At 41.5% G+C, this 27,042-nt stretch overlaps 1 protein-coding gene across 8 annotated transcripts in view; it reads right to left on the bottom strand.

Moving 5' to 3' along the window:
* TMEM131L (transmembrane 131 like) overlaps positions 1 to 27,042 on the bottom strand; it is a 113,716-nt gene that overhangs the window by 65,286 nt on the left and 21,388 nt on the right. The window contains exon 1 of one of the 8 annotated variants that reach the window (XM_039540323.1): positions 16,341 to 16,363. The exons of 6 other annotated variants lie outside the window; for them this stretch is intronic. In XM_039540323.1, the coding sequence (XP_039396257.1) occupies positions 16,341 to 16,348 (8 nt within the window). In that variant the 5' untranslated portion in view covers positions 16,349 to 16,363. Of the gene's footprint in view, positions 1 to 12,277; positions 12,319 to 16,340; positions 16,364 to 27,042 lie in introns of those variants that run through there. One more of the 8 variants, XM_039540321.1, reaches the window with a different exon arrangement.

The raw sequence follows: 27,042 nt of genomic DNA, 5'->3' as shown, positions 1-27,042 counted from the left end.
TGGGGAATAAACAGGAAGAACTAGAAATACTAGACAGTAATCACAATTATGACCAGTGGTGAGCTGGAGCAGGTTTGTGCGAGCCGGTTGTTAAATTCTGAAGCAGTTTTAGAACCCACTTCCCTGCGAGGGGGCGCTGCGGCTTTGATGGTCTCCGGCTGGGAAGTGATGTAATTCCTCCTCCGGCTGCCAGGGGCGCTGCAGGAGCCATGTGGGCCACTGCCTGGCCCTGGGCATGGGCCCTGCTGCTGCTCTCCCAACTCCTGGCTGCTGCCTGGTGGGTCCCCGGCTGCTCTGCTGGGCCTGGGCTGAATCTTGCTGCTCCGAGCCACTCTCCCCATGAGTACCTGCCACCCTGCCCACAGCCAGCCCCCGTCTCCAGCCAGCCCCACACCCCCTGCCCGCAGCCAGACCCTGCTGTACCCCCCGTGGCCCTGCCTGAAGCCAGCCAGCCCCACACCCCCATCTCCAGCCAGCCCCGCACTCCCTGCCCTGCCCACAGCCAGCCCCACACCCCCATCTCCAGCCAGCCCCGCACTCCCTGCCCTGCCCGCAGCCAGCCCCACACCCCCATCTCCAGCCAGCCCCGCACTCCCTGCCCTGCCCGCAGCCAGCCCCACACCCCCCATCTCCAGCCAGCCCCTACCTCCAGTCAGCCCCTGCCCTGCCTCCAGCCAGCCCCACACCCATCTCCAGCCAGCCCCGCACTCCCTGCCCTGCCCGCAGCCAGCCCCACACCCCCTGCCTCCAGCTAGCCCTGCCCCACACGCCTGTCTGCAGCCAGCCCCACGTCCACTGGTGCCCTGCAATTCCCAGGGCAGTAACCCTGAACACCTGCTTCAATGAAGGGGGCAGGGAGTGGCGAGGACCCACACATGTGAAACAGAGCTGACACAGCTACTTCTGCTTGTTGGGGATGGATTACGTCGACATGAGAGCTCTCTCTCTCTCTGTCGGCTTAGAGCAGCTACACTAGAGAGCTTACAGCAGCACATCTGCATTAGCCTAACCTAGTGAACATCAGTGTAAATAGGGTAGGATGTGAGGCTAAAACAAGAGAAGAACAAGTTAAGAATTACGGAGACAAGTTAAATGTCTTCAAGTGGGCAGGGCCTGACAAAATACGTCCTAGAATACTTAAGTAACTGGCTGAAGAGATCTCTGACCCATAAGCAATTATCTCTGAGAACTTGTGGAGGACAGGAGAGATCCCAACAGACTGGAAAAGGGCAAATACAGTACCTGTATATATAAAAAGGGGAATATAGACAACCTGGGGAATTACAGACCCCTCAGCTTAACTTTGTTTGCATATTTGCTCTATTATCTTTCCGAGTACCAATCAATTTGCAAGCACCTAGAAGATAAGAAGTGATAAATAACAGTGAACATGGATTTGTGAAGAACAAATCATGGCAAACCAACCTAATATCCTTCTTTGACATGGTAACAAGCCTTGTGTCTAGGAGGGAAGCAGCAAATATGTTATATCTCAACTTCAGTAAGAGTATGTCTACACTACCCGCCAGACTGGCGGGCAATGATCGATCCAGCAAGGGTCGATTTATCTAGACACGATAAATCAACCATTGATACTCCACCGTCACGAGAGGCGCAGGCAGAGTCAACGGAGGAGCGGCAGCAGTCGACTCACTGTGAAGACACCACAGTAAGTCAATCTAAGTACGTCAACTTCAGCTACGTTGCGTAACTTAGATCGATCTCCCCCCCCACCCCAGTGTAGACCAGGGCTAAGACTTTTGATACTATCTCATATGACCTTCTCATAAGCAAATTAGGGAAATGTTGCCTAGATGAACCTATTATAAGGTGAGTGCAGAACTGGTTGGAAAACCATACTTAGAGATTATTTATCAATGGTTCACAATCAAGCTGGAAGGACATATCAAGTGGGGTTCCACAGAGATCTGCCCTGGGTCTGGTTCTATTCAATATCTTTATAAATTATTTGGATAATGGCACAGAGTATACACTTATCATTTGTGGATAATACCAAGCTGGGAGGGTTGCAAGTGCTTGGGAGGGCAGGATCAGAATTCAAAATGATCTTGACAAACTGGAGAAATGGTCTATTGAATTTCTTTCTGTTTTATTTCAAAGACAAATGCAAAATCTAGGGAGGTGGTGGAATCCCCATCCTTAGAGGTTTTTAAGGCCCGGCTTGACAAAGCCTTGGCTGGGATGATTTAGTTGGTGTTGTCCTACTTTGAGCAGCGGATTGGACTAGGTGACCTCCTGAAGTCTCTTCCAACCCTGATATTCTAGGATTCTATACTCCATTTAGGAAGGAACAATCAGTTGCACACATACGAAATGGGAAATGACTGCTTAGGAATACGAGTCAACAATGTAATACTATTGGGGAAAAAAAGCAAACATTCTGGGATGTGTTAGCAGGAGAATTGTAAGCAACACACAAGACCTCAACTGGAGTACTGTGTCCAATTCTGGGCACAACACTTTCAGAAAGATGTGAACAAACTGGAGAATTCTAGAGGAGAGCAAAAAAAAAAAAAAAGAAGAAGAAAGGTCTAGAAAACAGGACCTACAATGACAAGATTAAAAAAATTGGGTTTGTTTAGTATGGAGACGAGAAGACTGAGGGGAAACATGACAACAGTCTTCAAGTACATAAAAGGTTATAAAGAAGAGGGTGATACATCTTTCTCCTTATCCACTGAGGACAGGACAAGAAGCAATGGGCTTAAATTGCAGCAAGGGAGATTTAGGTTAGACATTAGGAAAAACTTCCAAACTGCAAGGGTAGTTAAGAACTAGACCAGTGGTTCTCAAACTGTGGGTCAGGACCCCAAAGTGTGTCAAGACCCTGTTCTAATGGGGTTGCCAGGGCTGGCATTAGACTTGCTGGAGCCCGGGGCTGAAGTCAAAGCCCAAGAGCTTCAGCCTTAGACAGCGGGTCTCAGGTTACAGGTCCCCCGCCTGGGACTGAAGCCCTTGGGCTTCGGCTTTGGGCCCCCGCCCCCCACCCATCCAGGGCGACGGGGCTCAGGCTTTGGTCCCCCCTCCTGGGATCGTGTAGTAATTTTTGTTGTCAGAAAGATGTCGTGGAGCAATGAAGTTTGAGAACCCCTACACTAGACCAAATTACCTAGGGAGGGTGTGGAAACTCCATCATTGGAGGATTGAAAGAACAAACTAGACAAAACACTTGTCAGGGCTGGTCTATATACAAGGGTTCTCAGGGCAAATTTTTTTTGGTGGCAGCTGCTCTCACACTATTTCCTAAAATATTTAGTTAGCTTTAGGAAAAACAAATCACTGTAATTTATTTATTGCTAGCTAGTAAGTCCATTGTGAAACGTGATATTAAACGTACAAGTATCACTTTTCACAGCAGACTTACTCAGCCCCGGCAAGCCTGGAGACAATTTAAACCCTGAATAGGGGACCAATCGAGGCAGTGGGGGGCTAGAGCTTGCAGCTGCACAACTGGAGCCCGGGACTGCAGCCTGCCACCCCACCACCCCAGGGCTGAACCCCACGACCCCTGGGAAGGTGGAAAATTCACTGGGTGCCTGCTCCTCCAGCATTGTGCCCAGGTGTCTCCAGAGGGAGACAGGGCCCAACCCAGCAACCAACACCAAGGCAAGGCACCCAGGAGCAACAGGGAAGGGGCGTGGCTGCTACTTTGCCTCCCGCACCCCTCTCAGCCCAGGAGGCTTGGCCGCAAGAAAAGTCTCTGGTGGCCACATTTGAGAAATGCTGGTCTATAATAATTAGTTCAGCCTAAATGCCGGGGACTGGACTAGATGGCCTATCGAGGTCCCTTCCAGACCTACAGTTCTATTATTCCAATAAGTTTCAAGTCCAGCAGCTTTTGAAATATGACACTGAAAACCGGTACATTAAAAAAAAAACTGTCTCAGAAATGGATTCATCTCAAATTATGCCAAAACTTCTCTTCTGGCCATAGATCACATGCCCCAAAAAGTGCACAAGGCCTTCCCCCAAAAAGTTAGGGGTTGGCAGAGAGACACAAATATCAGCTGAATAATGGAAACTCTGAAACAAGAAATAGGGTTATAAATTAGGTTTCCAGCTACTTTAAGATCTCCAATTCCTCTGTAAAATTGGTGAATATCATTGCATTAAGTAACTGTCTGAATGAAAGGAAGCCCTACATTCAACCTGATGGCATTTCTCTGTCTTTCTGTAACACAACAGCTTTTGCAAACAGCATCTAATCAGTTCCAACATTTCAGGGAATGTTCTAGGCATCGGTGGGCAGAACACATTTGATGAAAATGGGGAACGCCCACAGCCCCTGGCATGGAAGTGATGAATGTGGGACAATGGTATGGGGAATGGAGACCTACAGAGCCCCGGCATGTGGCAGATGGGGTATGGAGATGGAGGCACACAAAGCCCCTGGCGTGGTATGAAAAGAGGGGACTCTGATATGAAAGGGGAGAGAAAAGGGAGAAAAACTTGAAAATGTGAATTCTAAAGGCTCAAAACCAAGAAGGCAAATAAAAAGAATCCATAATGTGTTATTTTTAACATCCATAGGTGCTGGAACTAGGGTTGCTGGCATGAAGTAGTTTCCATCGTATATGGGGTTTACAGTTTGGTTCAATGGCTCTCAGCACCCCCCCTATACAAACTGTTCCAACACCCCATTAACATCTCGTGATTTGGGGGGGTTGATTCCATGACTTTTGAATGCTTGGGGTTGTCAATACTGTGTCACAAACTCACTACTATGCTTTGCATTAGACTGTAATGTCTTTGGAACAAGGGCTCTAAGGCCTGGTCTACACTTACAAATTAGATCAACCAACCTATGTCACTCAAGGCTGTGAAAAACTTCACATCCTGAGTGCTGTGGTTAAGTTAACCTAACCCACAACGTAGACGGAGCTAGGTCAATGGAAAAATTCTTCTGGCAACCTAGCTACTGCTTCTCAGAGAGGTGGATTAACTACATCCACAAAAGAAAAAAAAACCTCCACTGATATAGGAAGTGTCTACGCTACAGTGGCATACCTACTGTAGCAGCTGTAGTGTAGACATATCCTTACTTTGTGTTTGCACAGTGCCTGGCACAATGAGGCTCCAACCTCAGCTGGGTCCTCTAGCAACAGCTCCTGCAGCAGAGGCCGAAGCTGTGTTATCCATGATAAACCTGCAAGAGGTGGCAACCATGTAGGAGTGAATTCCGCAAACAGTTAAGTCCATGCACAACTTTGCAGTACCATTGATACAAGCACTTTGCAGGACTGGTACCTAAACCATTAAACGGTGGCCAATTATGTTTTTTCCTAATTACATCAGATTTGTAATTATCAAACTCAATGTCTTGCAGCACAAACTTAATAAACACCAGGCTTAACTATCAGTAAAATGTAAGGACATTTTCCACCCCCCGTAGGAAAAAATATAAACACTCTTCAGAAAACTGCCAAAAATGTTAAATACCTAATTTGACAAAAATCAAGAGAATTATACACAATCCTAGTGTTGAAGACCTAGAGGTAGATGTTAAATTCTATAATGAGTATGACAGTGACAGAAAATAGCCATCTCCTCCAGACATTTTTGTATGTGCACACATGCACAAGGTTTGTTTAAGAAGAGCAACAGAGGTAAAACATGTTTAATAACACAGTGCAACTACAAGCTCTCTCAGAAATCAACCCCCACCATCTGAAACAGATTATTTACTGATGGTCAGTAAATAAAAAAACCCATGACTTTAGAAACAGATTAAAAGTAATTTTAAATACGTTTCCTGAAATGTCTTCTTCAGAAACAGTCTTTTGTCGGCATGATTCAATTTACCCCGGGGTGGAGTGATTTAAATTCAAGTTATTTAAATCAGCAAGCAGGAAACCATGATTTTCATAATGAATTTTAATCTTGTTTTATTTTATATTATACACACACACACACTTTTTACTTTCCTAACAAATGGCCAATTCTCATTTGTTGGTATAAGTTCATACTTCTCTTGGCTAACCAAGATGATATACTATAACTATACACATTTATTTAAGCTATTTTTATAAATTAACATATCCTAACTCATATTCTTATTTTTATAGGGTTTTTTTTGTTATGTTAGATAATGGAGCATGATTAAGGCGCTACTTAATTTGCGATATTATGGAAATATTAGACTTCTACCACAATTCTGCAATATTAGACTTCCACCACAATTCTTTTAATTAGTTTACTTTGCACAATCCACAATTTTGCATACATTTTGAGGTTTGCTACACACACATTTTTCCCCATTAGTACAGTAGAACCCCATTTATCCGAGCTTGTAGCAGCTGGGGTTGGGGAACAGACTGTTAGCCGCGCACATGGCGGGGCTCACGCTGTCAGCCCTGTGCATTAATGACTAATATAGTTGCAGCAAAAAGTATGGTTATCAAAAAAATTAACAGGCATAACATAAAACTGAGTGTTTACATTGTTCCAGCAAATTTTTCTTAAAGAAAAGGTCTTGTCTGGTTTTTCCAAACTATCGCAATTCATAAAGGTCCATTATTACTTTTCCGCGATTTTCCATGCCTTGTCTGCAACTCAGCCACAATTATTTGACAATCATCACGCAATTCAAGTAGGGCCTTAAGCATGATGCATTACTTGTTTGCTAGTTTTATTAATTTTTTCCTCATGGTTTGTGCAAAGCTACAGTTGGATGGAAATTAGAATTCAATTAAAAATGCATAAAACCAGCATTTTAAAATTGCGTAAATAAAACCATCTGAAATGTGCTGGGACACATAAGTAAAAAAAGGTATCAAAATATTTTTTTGCAGTTAAAACTGACTTCTACAAACGGAAGTATTATCCATAGTTAGTGAATTGAACTGATTGTTTCTGGTCATTGTCTCCTTCGGATTGTAGAACTAGTAGCTCTCATCCTCTCACACACAGTTTTAATTCATAGATTGGAAAAGGAAAACAAGCTTTCCTGTGTTTTCAACTCCCTGTTTCGCAAATCTGAATGAAACAGTCGCTGAACTGAACTACTTGAATAAACTAAAATTAAGAAAATATTCTCTCTGCACCTGTAGAAGAGGCTATTGCTGTCAAAAATGGCTACTGCACTTCAACAAACTCTGGTTCCAGTGTTTAGCCAGTGATTTCCACTAGTTCAGTGGTTTGACTTTCTTTAAAACTTTGGCAACAAACACTGAATATTTGTTTTAAATTTAATTTAAATATTAATAAATTTATACTAAGTTTAGGCCTTAAAATATGTTGTCAATTTCAAATTTAAATTTTAAATAGGTTTATTTTAAAAAAGAAAGTTATTTAAATTTTAAAAATCCAGTTTAAAAATATGTATTATTTTAAATCATTGATTTTTGTCCACCTTGCTTCTAACAGCTGTTCCCTAATAATATAACAAATTAGAATGGGTGTAAGTAATTTTAGGTGTTTGAATAGACAGACTGTTTGGGCTAAGTACACCTCTATCCCAATATAACGCTGTCCTCGGGAGCCAAAAAATCTTACCGTGTTATAGGTGAAACCGCGTTATATCGAACTTGCTTTGATCCGCCGGAGTGTGCAGCCCCGCCTTCCCAGAGCACTGCTTTACCGCATTATATACAAATTTGTGTTATATCGGGTCATGTTATAACAAGGTAGAGGTGTAGTAAAGAAGAGATACTCTAAAAATGTTTAGTTATCACTTCAGATAGTTTTAACAGATTTTCTAAACCTAGCACATTCTTTTTGTGTGAACTTGTGGGACACAAATAACTGTAAGCACAAGGTCCATTAGATACGGAAGTAGAGGACTGCATTTGCAGATCAGATACTTAGTCATCTCTATGGCTTAAATTTGACCCATTAGTCTAGACCCATCTAACGATTTCCTCTGCAATCTCTCTTTCTCGCTGCCAGCAGGCCTTGATGCACATTCCCAATGCTGGAGGCCTAGTTTCGTTTTTGTCTACACAGGATGGAGTAGTTTAACTTAATCTATAATAATAATTAAAAAAAAAAAAAAGCAAGTGCTCATAAACTAGGAACTTTTCTGAGATCAAGTTGGGTTTGGTTTTTTTTTTAGTTTCTTTTTAATTGTAAGTCTTATATCAAATCAGCTGTCTTATTTTTTCTAACCATGTCAAGAAAAATATCAGAAATTTCAGTTTATTTTCTTATCACTCTAAAACAAATCCATTCAATGTAAGCAATACTTTCAATATTGCAATATTTAACCTTTTTTTCTAAAACTCTAGCTGCTGTAGTACTGAGATTGTGTGTCAGTCTTAACTTTCATTTAAAAAAAAAGTTTCCAGCCCTCATGGCTGCTGAGAAAACCTTGAAACGTGAACCCTAAAGGTAGGGTTGCCAACTTTCTACTTGCACAAAACCGAATACCCTTGCCCTGCCCCCTACCCCACCCCTCCTCTGAGACTCTAACCATGCCCCGCCCCTTCTCCAAAGCCCAGCCTCCACCACTCCATCCTGGGTTGCTCGCTCTCCCCAATCTCACTCACTTGCTCATTTTCACCAGGCTGGTTCAGGAAACTGGGATGAGGGAGAGGGTGAGGGCTCTGGCTAGGGGTGCAGGCTCTGGATTGGGGCCAGAAATGAGGAGTTCAGAGTGTGTGGGGGGGGAGTGGGTTGGAATACAAGAAGGGGTGAGGGCTCCGGCTGGGGGTGCAGGCTCTGATGTGGGGCTGAGGTTGAGGGATTTGAAGTGCAGGAGGGGGCTCTGGGCTAGGACTGAGGGGTACAGAGTGCAGGAGGGGGCTCTGGGCTGGGGCAGGGAGTTGGGGTGTGGGGGTGTGTGAGGGCTCTGGCTGGTGGCGCAGACTCTGGAGTGGGGATGAGGGGTTTGGGGTGTAGGAGGGTTCTGGGCTGGGACTGAGGGGTTCGAAGTGCAGGAGGGGACTCTGAGCTGGGGCAGGGGGTGCAGACTCTGGGGTGGGGCTGAGAATGAGGGGCTTGGAGTGTAGGAGGGTGTCCAGCAGGGACCAAGGGGTTCGGAGGGCAGGAGGGGGATCAGGAATGGAGCAGAGGGTTGGGGCGCAGCGAGAGGTGAGGGCTCCGTCTGGGGGTGCGGGCTCTGAGGTGGGGCTGGGGATGAGGTGTTTGGGGTGCAGGAGAGTCCTCAGGGCTGGGATTGAGGAGTTTGGAGGGTGGGAAGGGAATCAGGGCCGGGGCAGGGGGTTGAGGCCCAGAAGAGGGTCAGGGGTTCAGACGGCACTTACCTCAAGCAGCTTCCAGAAGCATCGGCATGTCCTCCCTCCGGCTCCTACACAGAGGCGGAGCCAGGCTGGTTACCATCAATGGGAGCTGTGGTTGAGGCAGGGGCAGCATGTGGAGCCCCCTGACTGCCCCTACGCAAAGGAGACGAAGGGGGGACATGCAGACCGTTTCCCAGGAGCCACACGGCGCAGAGGCTAGCAGGGAGCCTGCCAGACCCACTGCCTGGTGCCGCCAACCCGATAGTCAACAGCCCGGTCAGCAGTGCTGACCGGAGCCATCAGGATCGAAAACCAGACACCTGGTCACCCTACCTAAAGGCTCAGAAACGAGAAGGCAAATAAAACGATCTCCAAGTTTTTTTGTTTATTTTTTAAATCATTGTTTTTAAATCACTGGCTGGTTTGAGGAGAGAGTGGCTTGATTAATGAATTTTAAATGCTTGGTGTTGGCAATACAGATAGCTCAGCCCTCTGAAATCTCAGGCCACTTAGAGTGACTGAAGCTGTTCCCCCCACAAAACACTCCTTACTTTTGAAAAGTTAATTCTGGAGAGTTATTCCATGTAGGAAGTATCTCACATCAAAATATTCAAACCTGGGTACATGCTATACAAACAAAAATATAAATAACTTGGTCTGATTTTGAAAAATGCTGAGCACTCCTAACTCCCATTGGCTTCACTGGGAGCTACCAAGTGCTCTGTAAATCAGCCTGTTTATTTAGGTTCCTAATTTTAGGCCATGAGCTTTGAAAATGCTGGCCTAGTTCTTGAGAATGTGGTACTATTAACCTGTTTCTTAAAACCAATTATAAAAAAGTGAAATACTTACTGTACACAAAACACACTTCTCCAATGTCAGCATTCACTTTTCTTAGGCTAAAATTCTACGCAAGACATCCTGCTTATGGGTCTTAATAATACTTCGAATTGCAATAGTACCTCTTTATCCAAAGTTCACAACGAAGTGCTTTACAAAAGTTAACCAAACTGCACAACATCCTTGTGAAATAGATAGGAAAATATATTCTTAAGGAAGCAGAATCATTGATCAAGTCACGGACTACGTTGTACTTAATACTGGTCTACGTGCATTTTTCTAAACCAGAATATAACACATTTCAACATTATTCAGCCCTGTTTACACTGCCCAAGAAAGCTGTGTTTCAGACAAGAGCGATTTTTAAACCCAGTTTTGACTAACATGCTTTGAACTGTAGCGTAAAAAGAGCCAAAGAATGATGACAAAATAAACATTGATTTTATCCTGGCTGCCTTTGTTAAATTCTCTTGAACCCTACAATAAACACAAGTTAACAGGAAAAAAGGTGAAAGTTTAAAAAAAAAACTGGCATCAAATAGAGATGAGAAGGTGACAGAGTTGAAACATCTGGTCATTACAATAAGTTTTACATAATTTTATTAGTGATTGGGGGAGGGTTGACCAAAAGTTGGGGGAAGGTTGACCAAAAGTCTTTCACCAGCAGAGTTTATTTAAAACTTTCCCCCATGTAGAACAGCCCATTTTTGGCAATTCAGCAGCCCTGCTTCAAGTATTTCACTTTCATGCATAAGTGCATTTTAATATTCATCTTGCACACAACAACTAGCTCCTCACTTGAAAGAATGGGGGAGGAGGTTATTGACAGGAAACACAATGGGCCTGCAAAACTCAGAGTAATAGGAAGTTACATTCTTGTTAAATATCATTACACCCAACCATTTCCTTTTTCTATCTACAGCTGCAACCAAAAATTTCCATCTTCACAGAAGCCATCTTAAGCTAACCCAGAACACTTCAGCAAAAAGTATTAAAACGTTCTCTAGTCTATTTAATTATTAACATTTATAATCTTCCTGCAGATGTTGCTTTTTGCTGTTGCTTTAAGATAATCCAGGCCTTTCAATTGCTTTTTAAAATGAAAGGGTACAGACCTGGAAACACCCATATGCAGATCTGCATGACCTTAATGGGTCATGAGAAGGCTTTACAAAGGTATCTGGTAAATATTAAAGCCTTCACGAAGTCCCCTGCCCTCTCTCTTCCCCCTGAAACTAGCATAAAAAGGAACACTAACTAAAAAGGAAACTAAACAAATGACAGAAATCTAGAGCCACAACTTACAGACTCACACTCTGACTTTAGCTTATTCCCCAAACTCTAACTTTAGCTTATTCCCTTGAGTCTAGATGTTGCATCTGAAACAGCTGGCTCCTGTCAGGGGCTCACAGAGCAGTGGGTGATTTCACATACCATATGAGCTGAAATACCCAGCCACAACTGTTTGACACACAAGTGGTGAGTTTTAGCCTGGACTTTGCATTTCCTGCCTTTTATATATTTCAGTCAGACCTTTAAAACCACTATTTTAATTGTGTTTACGCATTAGCTAATAAGGAATGCTAAGTATATCTGAACATCTCAAATGCAGTTTTTGGTTTACACAATTATGTGAAAACACAAAATGAAAACAGGTATGCAAAACTACACACAGCTATTTACTCTCTATCAGGAGGAACAGTCTCTAATGTTATGTAAGCTACAGAAAAGCAAATATTGCAGTATGTTGGGCAGATGGACCCAAGCAGTGAAGCATTTCACAGTCCTACAAAACAGTGGAAACAGAGTGTCTCTGTTGAAAGCTTAAGCAAACATACGGCTGTCTTTTCGCAAAATCATTTCACAAAATATTTGCTAGAGAAAATAAAAATCACCACCACAAATCCAATTTTCTCAATGCTATGGAAACTGCATTTTTATTAGAAAAATTTTATAGCTGCTATAGCTTACCTTGCTTATTAAAACTCATTCTCTTCTCCAAGAGAGGAAATTAAATACAATATTTCAAGGCATATGAAGATTTATCAGAATTTAAAGCACATAGATAAGGTTTCTAATAACACTCCATATTTCATATCATTAAATAGTATTTCTGTAATTGCAAATTTTCAAGTAACAAAATCTACAGAGAAAGACCAGTGCTACCCTTTTGCCTATTTGTACTTTACCTGCAGCACTGCTGCAGGGTGAAATTGACTATGGTTACATAATCTTACTCAAATTCAGTCACAATAGGAGCCATGGGAAAAGTGCTGTTATGCTTGAACACAATGCTACTCTTCCTCTGCAGGTGTCAGTGTGAGATCTTAAGGAGTGCTAAAGGGGAAAGACACAAAGAAAAAAAGGGAGATAAAGCCATAAATATCAGGAAGTAGTAATCAGGCTCCATGCAGACATGGTCCAAAACTCTCCCTCCCCTCCCACCCCCACTTTACTACCGTATTTTTTCAAATGGGATTGTGTGTTCTTTGCTCTCTCTCAAACAAAAGTTTAGAAGTGGCTTAGCCAAGCTTTTATTTTATTTTGGTACAATAACCCACTGGATTATCATGCTACAGATAAATTACTTTACAACTGTAATCATACTAATAATACCTTATGTTGCAGTTGTGATTTTCTACAGAAATTCAAAGAGCTTTCTTTATGGGGCCTTTATAGAAGTACTACAGTATTTTACAGTAAACAGTCCAATACCGATCACAATAATATTACATTGCTTTGATCCATTACAGAATACTATATTATTTCTTTATACGTCTTTTATTAACTGTTTCCCAGCTGTGTGTGTTTTCATCTACTATATACTCCAAACAAACACGTAATGTCTATCTACTTTCAAATCAAGTATTTATTCTTTATATGCACTACACACAGCCAGCTCACTCCTCTTATTATACTTCCCAAGTACATCCCCTTTCTTTTCTATTCACAGAAAGAGGAAATCCTGAATGCTGCATGCTATGATCATTTCCACATCCTGACCCAAAGAAAGTCAACCACTTTAACACCAGGACACTACAGAGATAAGGGACTGGGAGAATTTCTCTAGTTACATCTTTTTAAATATCAGAGGGGTAGCCGTGTTTGTTGCTTTTACAGATCCAGACTAAGAATCCTGTGGCACCTTATAGACTAACAGACGTTTTGCAGCATGAGCTTTCGTGGGTGAATACCCACTTCTTGCATCCGAAGAAGTGGGTATTCACCCACGAAAGCTCATGCTGCAAAACGTCTGTTAGTCTATAAGGTGCCACAGGATTCTTTGTATCTTTTTAAATATGTAGCTTGCAAGCCTGCTTTGCATCACTCAGCACTTATGGTCATGGTATGCAAAAAGAAAATACCACAATTTAGTGCTACTCACAAGAGGAAGAAGCCCTTTTCTAGTATATTCTTGACCTACTCTAAGTGCGACTGTATTTGTTATACTTTGTAAAATTCCACTGTTAAAGAATACAAATGTACAGTATGAACAAAACTTACACCAAAGCAAATCAGAAATATTTGGCAAAAAAATAAAATGATTGCATTAACAGGATTAGTAAAGTTATACGGGTCAGTGCAGAAATTTGCCAAATCCTTACAAAAATATCTGGGGTCTGCTGACATCAGTATACAGCAGTGTTTCTCAAACTATTGTACTGGTGACCCCTTTCACATAGCAAGCCTCTGAATGTGACCCTCCCCCCCCCTTAAACATATAAACAAATGTTTTTAATTTATAACACCATTATAAATGCTGGAGGCAAAGCAGGGTTTGGGGTGGAGGCTGACAGCTCGCGACCCCCCATGTAATAACCTTGCGACCCCCAGTTTGAGAACCCCTGGTATACAGTTTACACCTTGTATAGTAGTTCACAGAGCCAATTCTTCTAAGGCACTGAATATTGCAACCCACTGCTATTAAATAAAGCAGAACCATATGAAACAAGCACTGTTCCATAGAGTTGTTAACAAAATGTCTTCCATTATTTTGCCTGAAAAACTCATGTATATCATGGCTGGGCTGCCAGCCCCCCGAGTTTAGCTTCCAGACAGCGACATCCTGAGTTAAGAAGCTAACATTTGTATACTTAAATAGAATAACTTCTTGCTAATATTTTTAAATTACTGTTTCTCTCATAAGTCAACTTTGGCTACTTTGAAATCAGTTCAGTGAAAATACCATCATAAGGTACTGCATCAAGACTTTACCTTCTTTAGAATCTAGTAATTCCTCCTCTGTTCCGCAACAAGGAAAGTTAAGCAAATTAGCTAATTTTGCCACTGGCAAAAGATTGCTCTAGGGTGTGGCTAAATATGAGATCTGGACTTTAATTTTTTCTCACATACTGTTTTTATTCGGTTTTATTTTTTAAACATAATATCAACACCCAAATAGAGGCCATGATCCTGCATAAGAATCCAGTAGCATTTACCTCTATCCATGCAAAATCTCACTGAAATCAATGGGATCCTGGATGGGTACAGGAATCCATACTAGTAGATCATGATTCAGGATTGAAGTCTAAACTATTATGATGATTATTAAAATGTACACGAGTGCTTTTTGTGCACTGCCACATGTGTGACCTCTGTTCACTGCAAACCAGTTTGGCAAGAGCCAGCAATGCACTCAACATATAGAGGGATGCCTCAAGCAACCCCTTGAGCTGATAAAGCAGCAGTGTTTTGGGGTTATAAAGGAAGCTGCATTTAGTGATCTTAAGATGGAAGAGTGGTGGCTGTAAATGAGGCTCTGAGAGGGCAGTAAGAGGAGCTCACAAACGTTCAACTACTAAAATAGAGGACGTGGCAAGTAGGAAACACAAAAATTGGCACACTGGATTAGACCCATGCTCCATCTAGTCCAGTATCCTGACTCTGACAATGACCAGCACTAGACAGCATAGAGAGATGCAACCACCATAAGACAGTTTTTGTAATTCTTTATGATGTATGAAGAATGTCTGAAAAGTTGTGTATATCCCCCCCACCCAGCTCTCTCTTGTTGTGTGAGTGACTGTGTGTGTGTATAAGACAGAGAGAGACAGAAATACGAGGAATACAAAGTTTTATCTTCCTCAATTTGGGAAGGTTCAAACCCCCTCCACACTTCTCCCGCTAGCCCCCATACAGTTAAGGGCTGAGTAAGCACCTATTCCAACACACGATATATTCCAGTTGTTTGTAAACTGTGACATTTGTCATTCCATAACAATTGCAGTACAACAGTATCTTCTATTCAAAATTTAGGAAGTTAACATTTACTACGCCATAAAATTTATGGGGAAATACTGGGGTAAAATTAACAACATTTAACAACATAAGAACGGCCATATAGGGTCAGACCAAAGGTCTACCTAGCCCAGTATCCTGTCTTCCAACAGTGGCCAATGCCAGGTGTCCCAGAGGGAATGAACAGAACAGGTACATCCCCTGTTGCCCATGCCCAGCTTCTGGCAAACAGAGGCTAGGGACACCATCCCTGCCCATCCTGGCTAATAGCCATTGATGGACCTATCCTCCATGAATTTATCTAGTTCTTTTTTGAACCCTGTTATAGTCTTGGAATTCACTACATCCTCTGACAAGGAGTTCCACAGGTTGACTGTGCACTGTGTGAAGAAATACTTCCTTTTGTTTGTTTTAAACCTGCTACCTATTGATTTCATTTGGTGACCCCTAGTTCTTGTGTTATGAGAAGGAGTAAATAACACTTCCTTATTTACTTTTTCCACACCAGTCATGATTTTATAGGCCTCTATCATATCCCCCCTTAGTCGTCTCTTTTCCAAGCTGAAAAGTCCCAGTCTTATTAATAGCAACAAAGAATCCTGTGGCACCTTATAGACTAACAGACGTTTTGCAGCATGAGCTTTCGTGGGTGAATACCCAAGTCTTGCATCCGAAGAAGTGGGTATTCACCCACGAAAGCTCATGCTGCAAAACGTCTGTTAGTCTATAAGGTGCCACAGGATTCTTTGTTGCTTTTACAGATCCAGACTAACACGGCTACCCCTCTGATACTAGTCTTATTAATCTCTCCTCATATTAACTCAGTTTTTAATTATGCCAACTGTAGGTCTTTCCAGTTTGTGTGTTCTTACAATGGTAGATTAAAAAATTACAACATTCCCTTCCAAGTTTCCTAATGCGGCTAGCATTAAACAATTCCTTTGAGGATTATAGCCATAGTGAATCTGTATTTTTATTGCCCCACCTATTTGTTGCAAGATATGGCCAACCACACACACACACACACAATATTGATGGGATAAAACTGTGAAGTCTTCTCACCTCCCCATTTCTCATGATCTGTTCGCTTGTCTCTCTCACCAACAGAAGTTGTCCCAGTGAAAGATGTTTCCTCATCCATCTTGTCTCTCTAACATCCTGGGACCAAGACAGCTAAAACACTGCACGCAAAATCTAGGTCAATTTGTGGGGTAAGGATGTGTGCACATTTTCTCAAAACCAAAGTCAATGCCACCAATCTAGTTCTCATGACCAACGCAACATCTAACCAAAGTAAGTCCTAAAAAAGGACCCAATATGATGGTAGGGATGAGAGTAGCAAAACAGAGATAGGGCTGCCGCGCAAATTGCTGCTGACGTTGGCTAGGTAGTGCTGCGACTGCTATCACTTAGACAGGCCCCCAAGACCATCTACATTACACTGGGGTCTTCTCCAATCCCAGAGCAGCCCCAGATCAGGAGGGCATGAAGGTGGCTTAAAGCGATGTCAGCACTGTCCCAGCCTCCCTCTCCTTAGACTGGGAGGTCTGTGCTGCACCTCTTGGAGAGACAGCACAGTATCTCAACCTTACATTGTGCTTATACTCTGGAAAATTGTCACTATGAAGCACCATGTTTACTTTCTCACAATAAACTTCCATATTAAATTTGCACAGTCTACAAGTAAAAAGAGGGCTTTTTCTAACTTTACATGAAAACTTATCAAAATCAGAAGTACATGCTCTGCTCTTTCTAGTTCATGTACTGTCACCCATAATAAAGACTGTGTTAACAATTCCACTGATGATGTCAGAGCCAGACTGCACTCTCCCAGAGTTATGCTGGCTGGATAGTGTGAAATATTTTATTTTTGTAAAAAAAAGGAATCAAATTGTATTCTGGATATATACAGACCAGATCATCTGAGTAAAGACATAACTTAGCTAATTGCAACTACGCATCTGCAAAATCAGCCACACAATCTGGGTCACTTTCAGAAAGTCACATTCACAACCACATGAGCTAGAAATGCCTTCTCCCCACCTCCCCCATTAAATGGCAGCTTAAATGCTGCAGAAACGAAGGCCTTGTCTATAGTACCACTTTACAGCACTGAAACTTTCTCGCTCAGGGGTGTGAAAAAAACACACCCTGCGCAATGCAAGTTTCAGTGCTGTAAAGTGGCAGTGTAGACAGTGCTACAGCGCTCAGAGCGCTGGGAGCTACTCCCATCATGGGGGCGGGGTTTTTTACTACACAGCTGCCATGGCAGCACTTTAACCTTGGTAGTGAAGACATACTCTAAGAGGTCTCCAGCAGGCCAGAAAAAAATACTTGTGAGCAACAGCCTTATGCATTGTGTACAACAGGCTTGCAGCACAGGACTCAAATAAACAGTCATACCAAGACAGAAATCAAACAAAAGCTGTTGAGGAAAAGCAATTCATGTCACAAAGAATGTAAACCATGGGTCAAAGAGTTGGTCAAGTACAGACCTGTTCCTCCTCCAGTTGCTAAGAATTAGCATTCACAGATGCCAAACAGTGATGAACAGTGCATGTCCCTCCAGCAGCAGGCAAGTGGGCAAATAAAACAGGTACATTTTGTAGACTTAATACAAGGAACAAGAAAATGCACTCCAAAATATCACAAAACATATTTTCTTTCAAAGTGACATACGTCTACTATAGTGCCAAAATAAAAACCAAGAGGAGTTTTAAGTTTAAAAGATTGCACAATAAAATGCTAGAATGTAACTCATGATGTTACCAACCAGACTCAACATACCAGAAATGTATGTAAGCAAACATTATTTTAATCAGATAAAAAATGTTGTAAAACAGAACTAAACTTGCCAGGTGTGATTCTCTACTGCCTTGTATCTTGTGTAGTAATTTACAGCAGTGAAAAATGAGTGAAAAGTGGATTTAAAACACTATAACCAGTATGAGTGGCGAATTCTAACTCTTTTTACACCCACTTTGTATAGAGACAAATGACTACACGAGGTGCAAGACAGTCAATAATCAGCCGCCCCTATGTCTGATATGTTCATCTCTCTCTTTTCACTCATTTAACTTTCCTTAGTTTTACTCTTGTGCATCTTTTTCTGTCTTACACCGTAATCTGTATTTTCCCTAATTCTGTAGTGTTTTAAATTTCATTACTTTTTCTACCAACGTTTTTCATTTCTCTCCTTTCTTAGATTTTGTTCCCTTTTCCTTCTATTTTCATACTTTACTCCATAATTTTAATTATTTTTAATTAATTTAATTACTTACTTAATTCTTTCCTTGTTTTCCCTCTCTGGCCTATTAACTTCTGCTTTATGTCCTTTTCCCATTCAAAATTCCATTCCATTCCAGATGGGTTCTTAGACCAACCTCATCAACATGGTATCTCAGCGGCTTCAAGTATGGCATTAAGCAACTTGACTAATATCTGTCACATGTGGTGTGTTTTCTCTTCCCCCAGAGGAAGAATTAGAATGTTTTCTTTTGGTGGGGTTTTGTTTTAAACATGCATACTGTTATGTCTTTATATGAAAGAAGGCATGTTGAAGAAGTGTACCTTGTAGTTAGAGCAAAAGATGGTGAGGTTTGGGATAACTCCCACAGGAACTAAGGACCTCAGACCACAGTTTCAGCCCAGACCCCAAGAAAGTTCTGTCTCCTGTACAAACAAACTTTACCCGTACAGTAGAAAGTTCCATAATGCCTGAGGAGCAGAGATGTCAATCATAGTCTTCATCCAATAGCTGTATGGAAACTGCTAGATACCCTGAACCAGGCCATTGAGCAACCTGAAGTTAAGAGGTGAGACCTTGAACTTGACTCAATATTCTGTGGGAAGTCAGTGTAGAGGATGGAGGAGTCTTGCTGTGCTTGTGGCAACCTGTGTTGCCAAGGAAAACCACTGCAGAGTTCTGTATTAGTTGGAGTTTCCTTAAAGCTGTTGACTTCATGCCCAGATATACTGCATTGGTATAGTCCAGCTGTGAGGTTACAAAGGTCATCATCCATTACCATGGGAACAGAAATGGTAGAAAGAGTTATCTGCAGATGCTTCCATGTGAGAGCTTAGTGTCAGCAAGGAATCCACAAACATTCAACCTACAGACTGAATAGACCAATTGTGGGTGTATGCCTTCAACCAAATGAGACTTCACTGCAAAATCTAAGTTCTTTCCTCTGCCCACCAATATCATCTCCATCTTGCTCAGGTTCAGCTTCAGCCACCTGTTCTTCATCCATGAACCAATCTGGTTCAAGCAACACGCATTTTTGATGGTAATGTTGTGGTCAAATGTTGTAAAGGATCGGTAGAGCTCTGTATGTCTTCTGTATATTGCTCGACACTTGATTTCATGTCATCTGACCAGTTCACCTGGTGTCTGCATGAAAACATGGAAGAAGACTACAGAGAGAACTGATCCTTTTGGGACTCAACAAGTGAGGGGTCTCGTGGCAAAGATTCCTATCACTACCCTTTGGATGCATCACTCCAGGAACGACTTAAAACTTTTTAGTACATTCCCATGGATCCATGCTACCTTTCTCTGGTAGAACAGCAGTATCTCATCATAAACAGTACTGAATGCTGCAGAATTGTCCCAAAAGGATGACATTATCTGTCCACAATCCATTCACAGCAAGAGATCATCCATCAGTGCCACTAACATAGTTTCCATGTTTGAACCTTCCTGTTTCAGCCTGTCTTTTCCCATCATTGGCACATGAGTTTCCAACCCTCTTTTTTCATCCAGTGCAGAACATTAGAAAACCAAGGCGACCATGTGGGCAATATGGAGAAAAGGCCCCCAGGGCCAGTGTGTCGATGGGTGAGGCTAGCATACAATAGTGATGATTCACCAGGTCCTTGACTCTTTGTCCTGTTGTGGAGTGCTGCTGTCTGTTAGCATGCTTTGGAGTTTTACGGAGACTAAAGAGTCCCCAGGTCAAATCAGGATCATGGGTCTTGCTGCCTGGGAACTGGGAGAGCTCCGATCAATGCCTTAATGAGGTGATGGTCTGTCCAAGACAGTGGCTGGATTGTGATGCCCACAATAACATATAATCAGAGACCAGTCCAAGGTGTGGCCTGGCTCTGAAGGCTGGACCAAACATGACCAGAGTCCTAGGGAAGCAGACAAAGAATGACTTGGGTGTAAGGGAGAAGGACCTTGTATCTGAAGCCTAAACATGAATTTCCAATCTGAGTGTTTCACCATCACCACTGGCAAGGAATCAGCAAACTCCTTTTAGAGCCCTTTTTATTTCCATTATCTGTAAATGAGCTTAAAATCAATCTTAGCATTGGCTCTAATTTCTACTGTTAGATGAAAGAATCTAAATGTACTCATCTTACCTGAAGCCGCTCTTTCTGGATTTGCTGTTTGAAGAGAAGATGAATGCAGCTGCCTGGGTCTGTGATAAGGCAAGTAGTCAGGTGGATAGTGTGGGCTAGGGCAAGGCTCAGGGTGTCATCCAAGAAAGTGCCTATGATGTAAGCTATATGGGAACATGTATTGATGAGGTCATGTACTATTTGATGTTGATGGATCTTGCATTGATCAGCATCAATTTTAGTTCAGGTAGCCACCTTCCTCAGGCCCATACCTGTGCCGCAGATAGGTAAAATGTGTCTGGCACCCATTTATGTCTTATGTCTGCTCTGCTGTTTCCTTGGAGAGTTCCAACCGGTTTGAAGTATGATTAGGTGAAGTAGCGGGTTGTATCGTAGGATGCTCTAAGTGGAGGAAAGGTTGTCTGGTTCGCCAAATGCCATGGGCAAAACAGGTTTGTTGGACACCTTTTGGCACTATGCCCTGGTTGAGTCCTGGGAATGGGCAGACCTGGAGCAGAGTATTCCTTATGTAGCGGTGGGTGTGCTGGAGGCCCGGTGGCATAGCAACAAAGGAAATAATAATACTAGTGACTATAATACTAGGTAGGGTCAAGTCCAAAAGAAGGGCTTAAAGATCTCAATGGCATCAGACATTCATTTCCTTGAAATGACTTGTCTAGTTTGTCATATCACCCATGTTGTACTTTCCTGCTTTGTGGGAGAGGAGAGAGAAAGGGAGATATATAGTACTTACTATTTAGGACTCAGCCTTATGTCCATCTTCCCTTCCCAAAACAGCTGCTTTGTTCCTCTCCAGGAAAGGCCAAAGATTCTGTACGTATATATTCCATTAGTCATGTGTATTCACTGTTAATTGTTTTGCTGATCAACTGTTGAATACACATGCCCTGAACAAATCTGAACAGCAAAAAAATTAAAAATATATACACATTAGTAATGTGGCACACAGAACAGGAGGTAGTTTATCTTGACACTTGGCTGACTGGATTCCAAGAAGTACTGTGGGAGAATAAAACTTATAAACTAGAGACTCATTTCTTTCTTCTTGTTCTGCCTCTGGCACCCAGGAATGCCACCCTTCCCATTCTCACCTTAAAGTTACTGTAAGGTTTTATTTATCTAGTATAAAAACAACAAGAAGTCTGGTGGCACCTTAAAAGACTAAACAGATTTATTTGGGCATAAGCCTCTGCCATGTACATTGGCCAGTCCCTACGTAAAAGAATAAATGGACACAAATCGGACATCAGGAATGGTAACATACAAAAGCCAGTAGGAGAACACTTCAATCTCCCTGGACATTCTATAACAAATTTAGAAGTGGCTATACTTGAACAAAAAACCTTCAGAAACAGGCTTCTGCTGTTTCTCTTTGAACTAAAATTCATTTGCAAATTTAACACCATTAATTTGGGCTTGAATAGGGACTGGGAGTGGCTGGCTCATTACAAAAGCAGCTTTGCCTCTCCTGGAATTGACACCTCCTCATCTATTATTGGAAGTGGACTACATCCCCCCTGATCGAATTGGTCCTATCAACACTGGTTCTCCACTTCTCTTCATGTGTCATTATATAATATCTGCATCTGTAATTTTCACTCCATGCATCTGAAGAAGTGAGGTTTTTTTTTACCCATGAACGCTTATGCCCAAATAAATCCGTTAGTCTTTAAGGTGCCACTGGACTCCCTGTTGTTTCTGTGGATAAAGACTAACACAGTTACCCCTGATACTTTATCTAGTATGGATTCACTCTAGTATATGCAGCAATAACATTCTTTCCTAACCTGCAACCTCCGTCTCATGGTTTTTGGATGAAATGCTTATTTTGTGTATTATGGTAAAAAGAATAATTATGCTGGGGGGGATGGTATATGGCCACTGCATGTGTGTAATGGGTTCATATAAACCAACTCCTTCCGCATTTAATCAAATACTCCACCCCCAGCATGTACAGTAGAATCTCACTTTGCTAATCCATGGCATACAACCCCAGACATAATACAGTGCAACTTTTGCAAAACACTTTTGATTTCAATGTAGTATTTGCTTTTACATTCAGGGTATTACAAAACACCGTTTTATGTATTTTTTCTATAATGAAAATGAGATGAAAGATTTATTTACTTAACAGATTTATTCAAAGGATAGGAGATCCTCATTACTGATCCTACCAATGTTTTTCATAAGATTAAACTGAGAAATTAAGAGACAAAAGTATATATATTTTCCCAGAACAGCACTTTAAAACTTTTTTCCTTTACGAAATACTAAGTAACATAACATGGGTGAATCATCAGAAAAATATTAATATTTGATTTGTTTTTGCATTATTATTTTTTTCTTTTTTTAAAAAAGATGTAGATCTCGCAACAGTTATCCATACCTAGGTAAGCTTATTTATTTCTTATGAGCACCCAAAAGTGCATTATCCAATCTAAGGTGCCGATCCTGCAATCTGTTTGGCTGAAGGTACAGTAATCTACCGGCATGCAACAATTTTTCAGGATTGATGCTTAAATTCTGACATGATAACTGCAAGAGAGCTCTCAAAATGATTAAAAAGGAGAAACTGGGAGAGCCAAGAAAACAGTTACAATAATAAGATAACAGAGTTACTCAGATGTGTAAGCATCTTGCCTGATAGTTACGTTCTGGTTTTGTTGGGTTTGTTTGTTTTTGGGTTTTTTTTTAATATATATTTTCTCACAAACAAGGCAGTTTAGTATCAAAGGGGTAGCCGTGTTAGTCTGGATCTGTAAAAGCAGCAAAGAGTCCTGTGGCACCTTATAGACTAACAGACGTATTGGAGCATGAGCTTTCGTGGGTGAACACGTCACATGCATCCAACGAAGTGGGTATTCACCCACGAAAGCTCATGCTCCAATACGTCTGTTAGTCTATAAGGTGCCACAGGACTCTTTGCTGCTTTTTAAGGCAGTTTGATCATTGTTTAATCACTATATTGAGTAGCACCTTCAAACCGTACAGAACTTGCAGCTAGGGCAAAATGTGGTGGCTTTATTAATTAAGCAGCATTTCCTGCAGACAGCACATAAGTCCAGTGCTGTACGAGCTGCACAGGCTGCTAAATGATGCTTGGATTGAGTTTAAGGAATGAAATCCTAGCTCTATGGAAGTCAATGGGAATTTTGCCAATGACTTCAATAGAGTCAAGATTTCACCTACGGTGTTTCTGACCTCTAGACTGTTTCTATGTTCCATATCCTTCTAAAAGATATGAGGATAAGAGCCATCTACTCTGATCTACTAGATAAAACAGGCAATACAAGTTTTGCCAGTAATTCCTGCATCAAGCTAATAACTCTGGTTGAGCTAGAGCACATCTTCTAGAATGACATCTCATCTTGATATACTTTGTATACTATTAATTTAATTTTAAATACATGGTCATTTTCAAAGCAGCGTATCATTAGCAATAATCATCAATAAAAATATGAGAGTGAGCAAGGAAATTTAGAGCAATTGGTTAGACAATAAAATCAATGGCTTTCAAACAGGTTACAATAATTTAACCTTGAACAAATTAGCTCATAACACACAATATTTTAATTCTATAATGCAGATTTGAGCAACTGTGATCGTATCCCACAATTTGATTGGACTTCAACCCCGGATTTTCAATAAATGTAAACACCGTTTATACGTCAAAATGTGTGGTGATGGTTTGCATCTTGATTGGCAAATATAGTTGACCTCCGTTTCCTCCCCTCCGTGTGTCCCCCCCCTAAAATATACAGCCTGGAAGGCAGTGGGTGACTGACAATTTCCATGTTCCTGTTGAGCAGAATCTTGAAAATTGGGTATACTTCATTACGGGATGCTGAGTACAGGAAGAGACCCACATCTGAACACTGATCTTTCTTGCAGAGGTCATCAAGAAGGTCCAGAAGTTTCTCTTAGAGGATTTCAGCCATTCAGGTGCCCTTTTGAAATATTATCTTTTGCAGCTGCTTGTATCCATCATTCCATAGAACCTGCATGCTTTGCTCAAGAATTACACAATTGGAGAGGTAGAGGGAGTAAAATATAGTGGAGCCTGTAGGCTTTGGAAGGGATGAAGAACACACACAAACCATCTGTTTCACTCTCCCTAGAGCTAAACACATCACACTAACACTGCTGGCTCAGGATTATAGGAGTCCCAAAGTCCCTCTTCACTCCAGGTGTCCTCCCAATGGCAATAGAATGTACAGTACTACTCCTGCAGCCCCCTGGGCTAGGGTCCAAAATGCCAGATATGACACCCAATTCAGTAGTACATGGGGTTTAGTTTCAGCTTGACTCATGAGGCTTGAACCAGTTTCTAATCATACTAATAGGAAATAAGCATCTAAAGAGAGTAAAACTCTTAAGAGTCTGCCTGAACATTCCAAACATGTAAGCAACTTAAATAAGAAAGTCTTCACCAGTATAGATAGAGACATGAGCTGCTGGGTAAGAGGCAGGTGCCTGCATGTTCAGAGAAGGTTATAGGATTAATCTTACAATCCCAGTACCAAAGAGAATTGTGTTATGAGTTACTGGCAAAAACATAAAAAAAGAGAAACTTTCTTACATCTTTAGAGCTCAGCCATGCAATCTGCTGTGCACCCTCCACTATGAAGATTGTAGGAGCTGAAAGGCCACAGCACCTTCAATGTCACAGGCCCAAAATAACTCTAAAAGTCCACCACGAGATGTTGATTTTGAAAGTTTGAGATTCATGAATGTCAACTATTCCTATGGCTACTAACTTACCTTCTCCCCTACTCAAACCAAAACAAAAAAATACATCCGCATCTTCAGGAAGCCAGGAGAGGAAGCCAAGCTGTCAGGAGCATGGAAGATAATACAGTAAATATCAGTGTTGCTAGCGATCCATGTGATTATATGTCAATACTCTTATATAGCTATGACATAAAGCTAGGAAATTCCCACTGCACATTCCTGAGAAGAATACGTGGGTGGGGTTGGAAGGCAGTTGCGGCTCAGAAGAGGAACTGATAAATAGAGTAAAGCTGGGGTGCAGAATGACTTAACTGCTTATTACCTCGCATTTTACAGTTCATGATGTTGAAGTCTGCTATCTACAACCTTAATTCAAAGTTGGGGAAGGTGGGTTGCATAGATATATGGTATAGACATACTATTATCCTTCAGCCTCTTAATGAAAACAATCAGGTCTCAGGGGAAACAAAAAAGAATGATGAATAGCAGCAAATGAAAAATTAAACACAGAAAAAATACCAAAAAGTTGCAACCAAGATCTTTTTTAATACTTAGCATCATTTACTCTATTTCCTCCTATACAGTACTGGAATTGTTCATGTTTCAGGAAGTCTTCCCAGACATTTTAAAATTTATCGAATTAACATTAAGACCAGACCACTTTTAATCCTTAGGCCTGCGAACGAACTGAGGTCATTTATGTGAGGTTTGGCTACATTATCACAACTGTCACAATCCCAACATCCAAAGGAAATGTTTCCCAATCAGTCTAGGCTTAAAGCACATCAAGATATTTTCTGTATCTTCCCTTAAGCAGTATGTTGTTATGAACAAATGTATACAAGGTTTTAATAAAACTTCTTTTCATGTTAAAAATCTCATGACTTCTTTTAATATAAAAAACACAAGAAAAGCGTGAATCAGGCTGCACCCAACACAGCACAAACCACACTATCACTGTTCCAACTTTCTTCTCACGGTTTCCACTTCATTAGAACTCCTTGATGTGTGCCATGAAATTTTATAGCTATGGACTTGACTTTTGCATGTGGGAGGATTAGATGGTAAACAACTGAACAATGTTAATCAAGAACTCCAGCAGAACCCTTGGGCTACCCAAGAGGCTACTACAGAGGAGACCAGTCTAGATTGCTGCACTAATCCTTCATGGAAAAACATTCTTCCCCTGTCCCCTTCTTCTTTGTGTTTTATTTTTGAGAGCAAGGCTGGGCTTACTGTGGTTGGCTCTAGTCTGGAAATTCCTGTGTTCAAAACATAGTATATTCACATTGATAATAAAAACGGAAAACAAAGGTTATTTTGTACACAAAATAATCCCTGACTTCTCTCTCTCCTCTCCTACTTATATTTCCATTACTCTTCCTAAAAATTACTATGACAAAACTGTAGCCCTGCTCGCATTTATAGTACATGTATAGTCAAGAACCTTAAGTACCCTGCAGTGGCTGCTCTGAATTCTGCAACAAATTTAATAGGGGAAGAGTAAAGTGTAATAAGGTAAAAAAGTGAAGTTTAAAATAAAAAAAGGTTTCACTGAATTAAATAGGAAAATACTACAAGTACAGTATTTCTTAATATCATTTTACCACTGTCCAAGTTAGATGTGACTGCTTTGACCAAAATAATAACCTGACCACTCAGCAGT

The sequence above is a fragment of the Mauremys reevesii genome, linkage group 5 (assembly GCF_016161935.1).
Source record: "Mauremys reevesii isolate NIE-2019 linkage group 5, ASM1616193v1, whole genome shotgun sequence".
NCBI lineage: Eukaryota > Metazoa > Chordata > Testudines > Geoemydidae > Mauremys > Mauremys reevesii.
The sequence above is the reverse complement of the archived record's forward strand: the minus strand, read 5'-3'. Positions and strand labels throughout refer to the sequence as shown.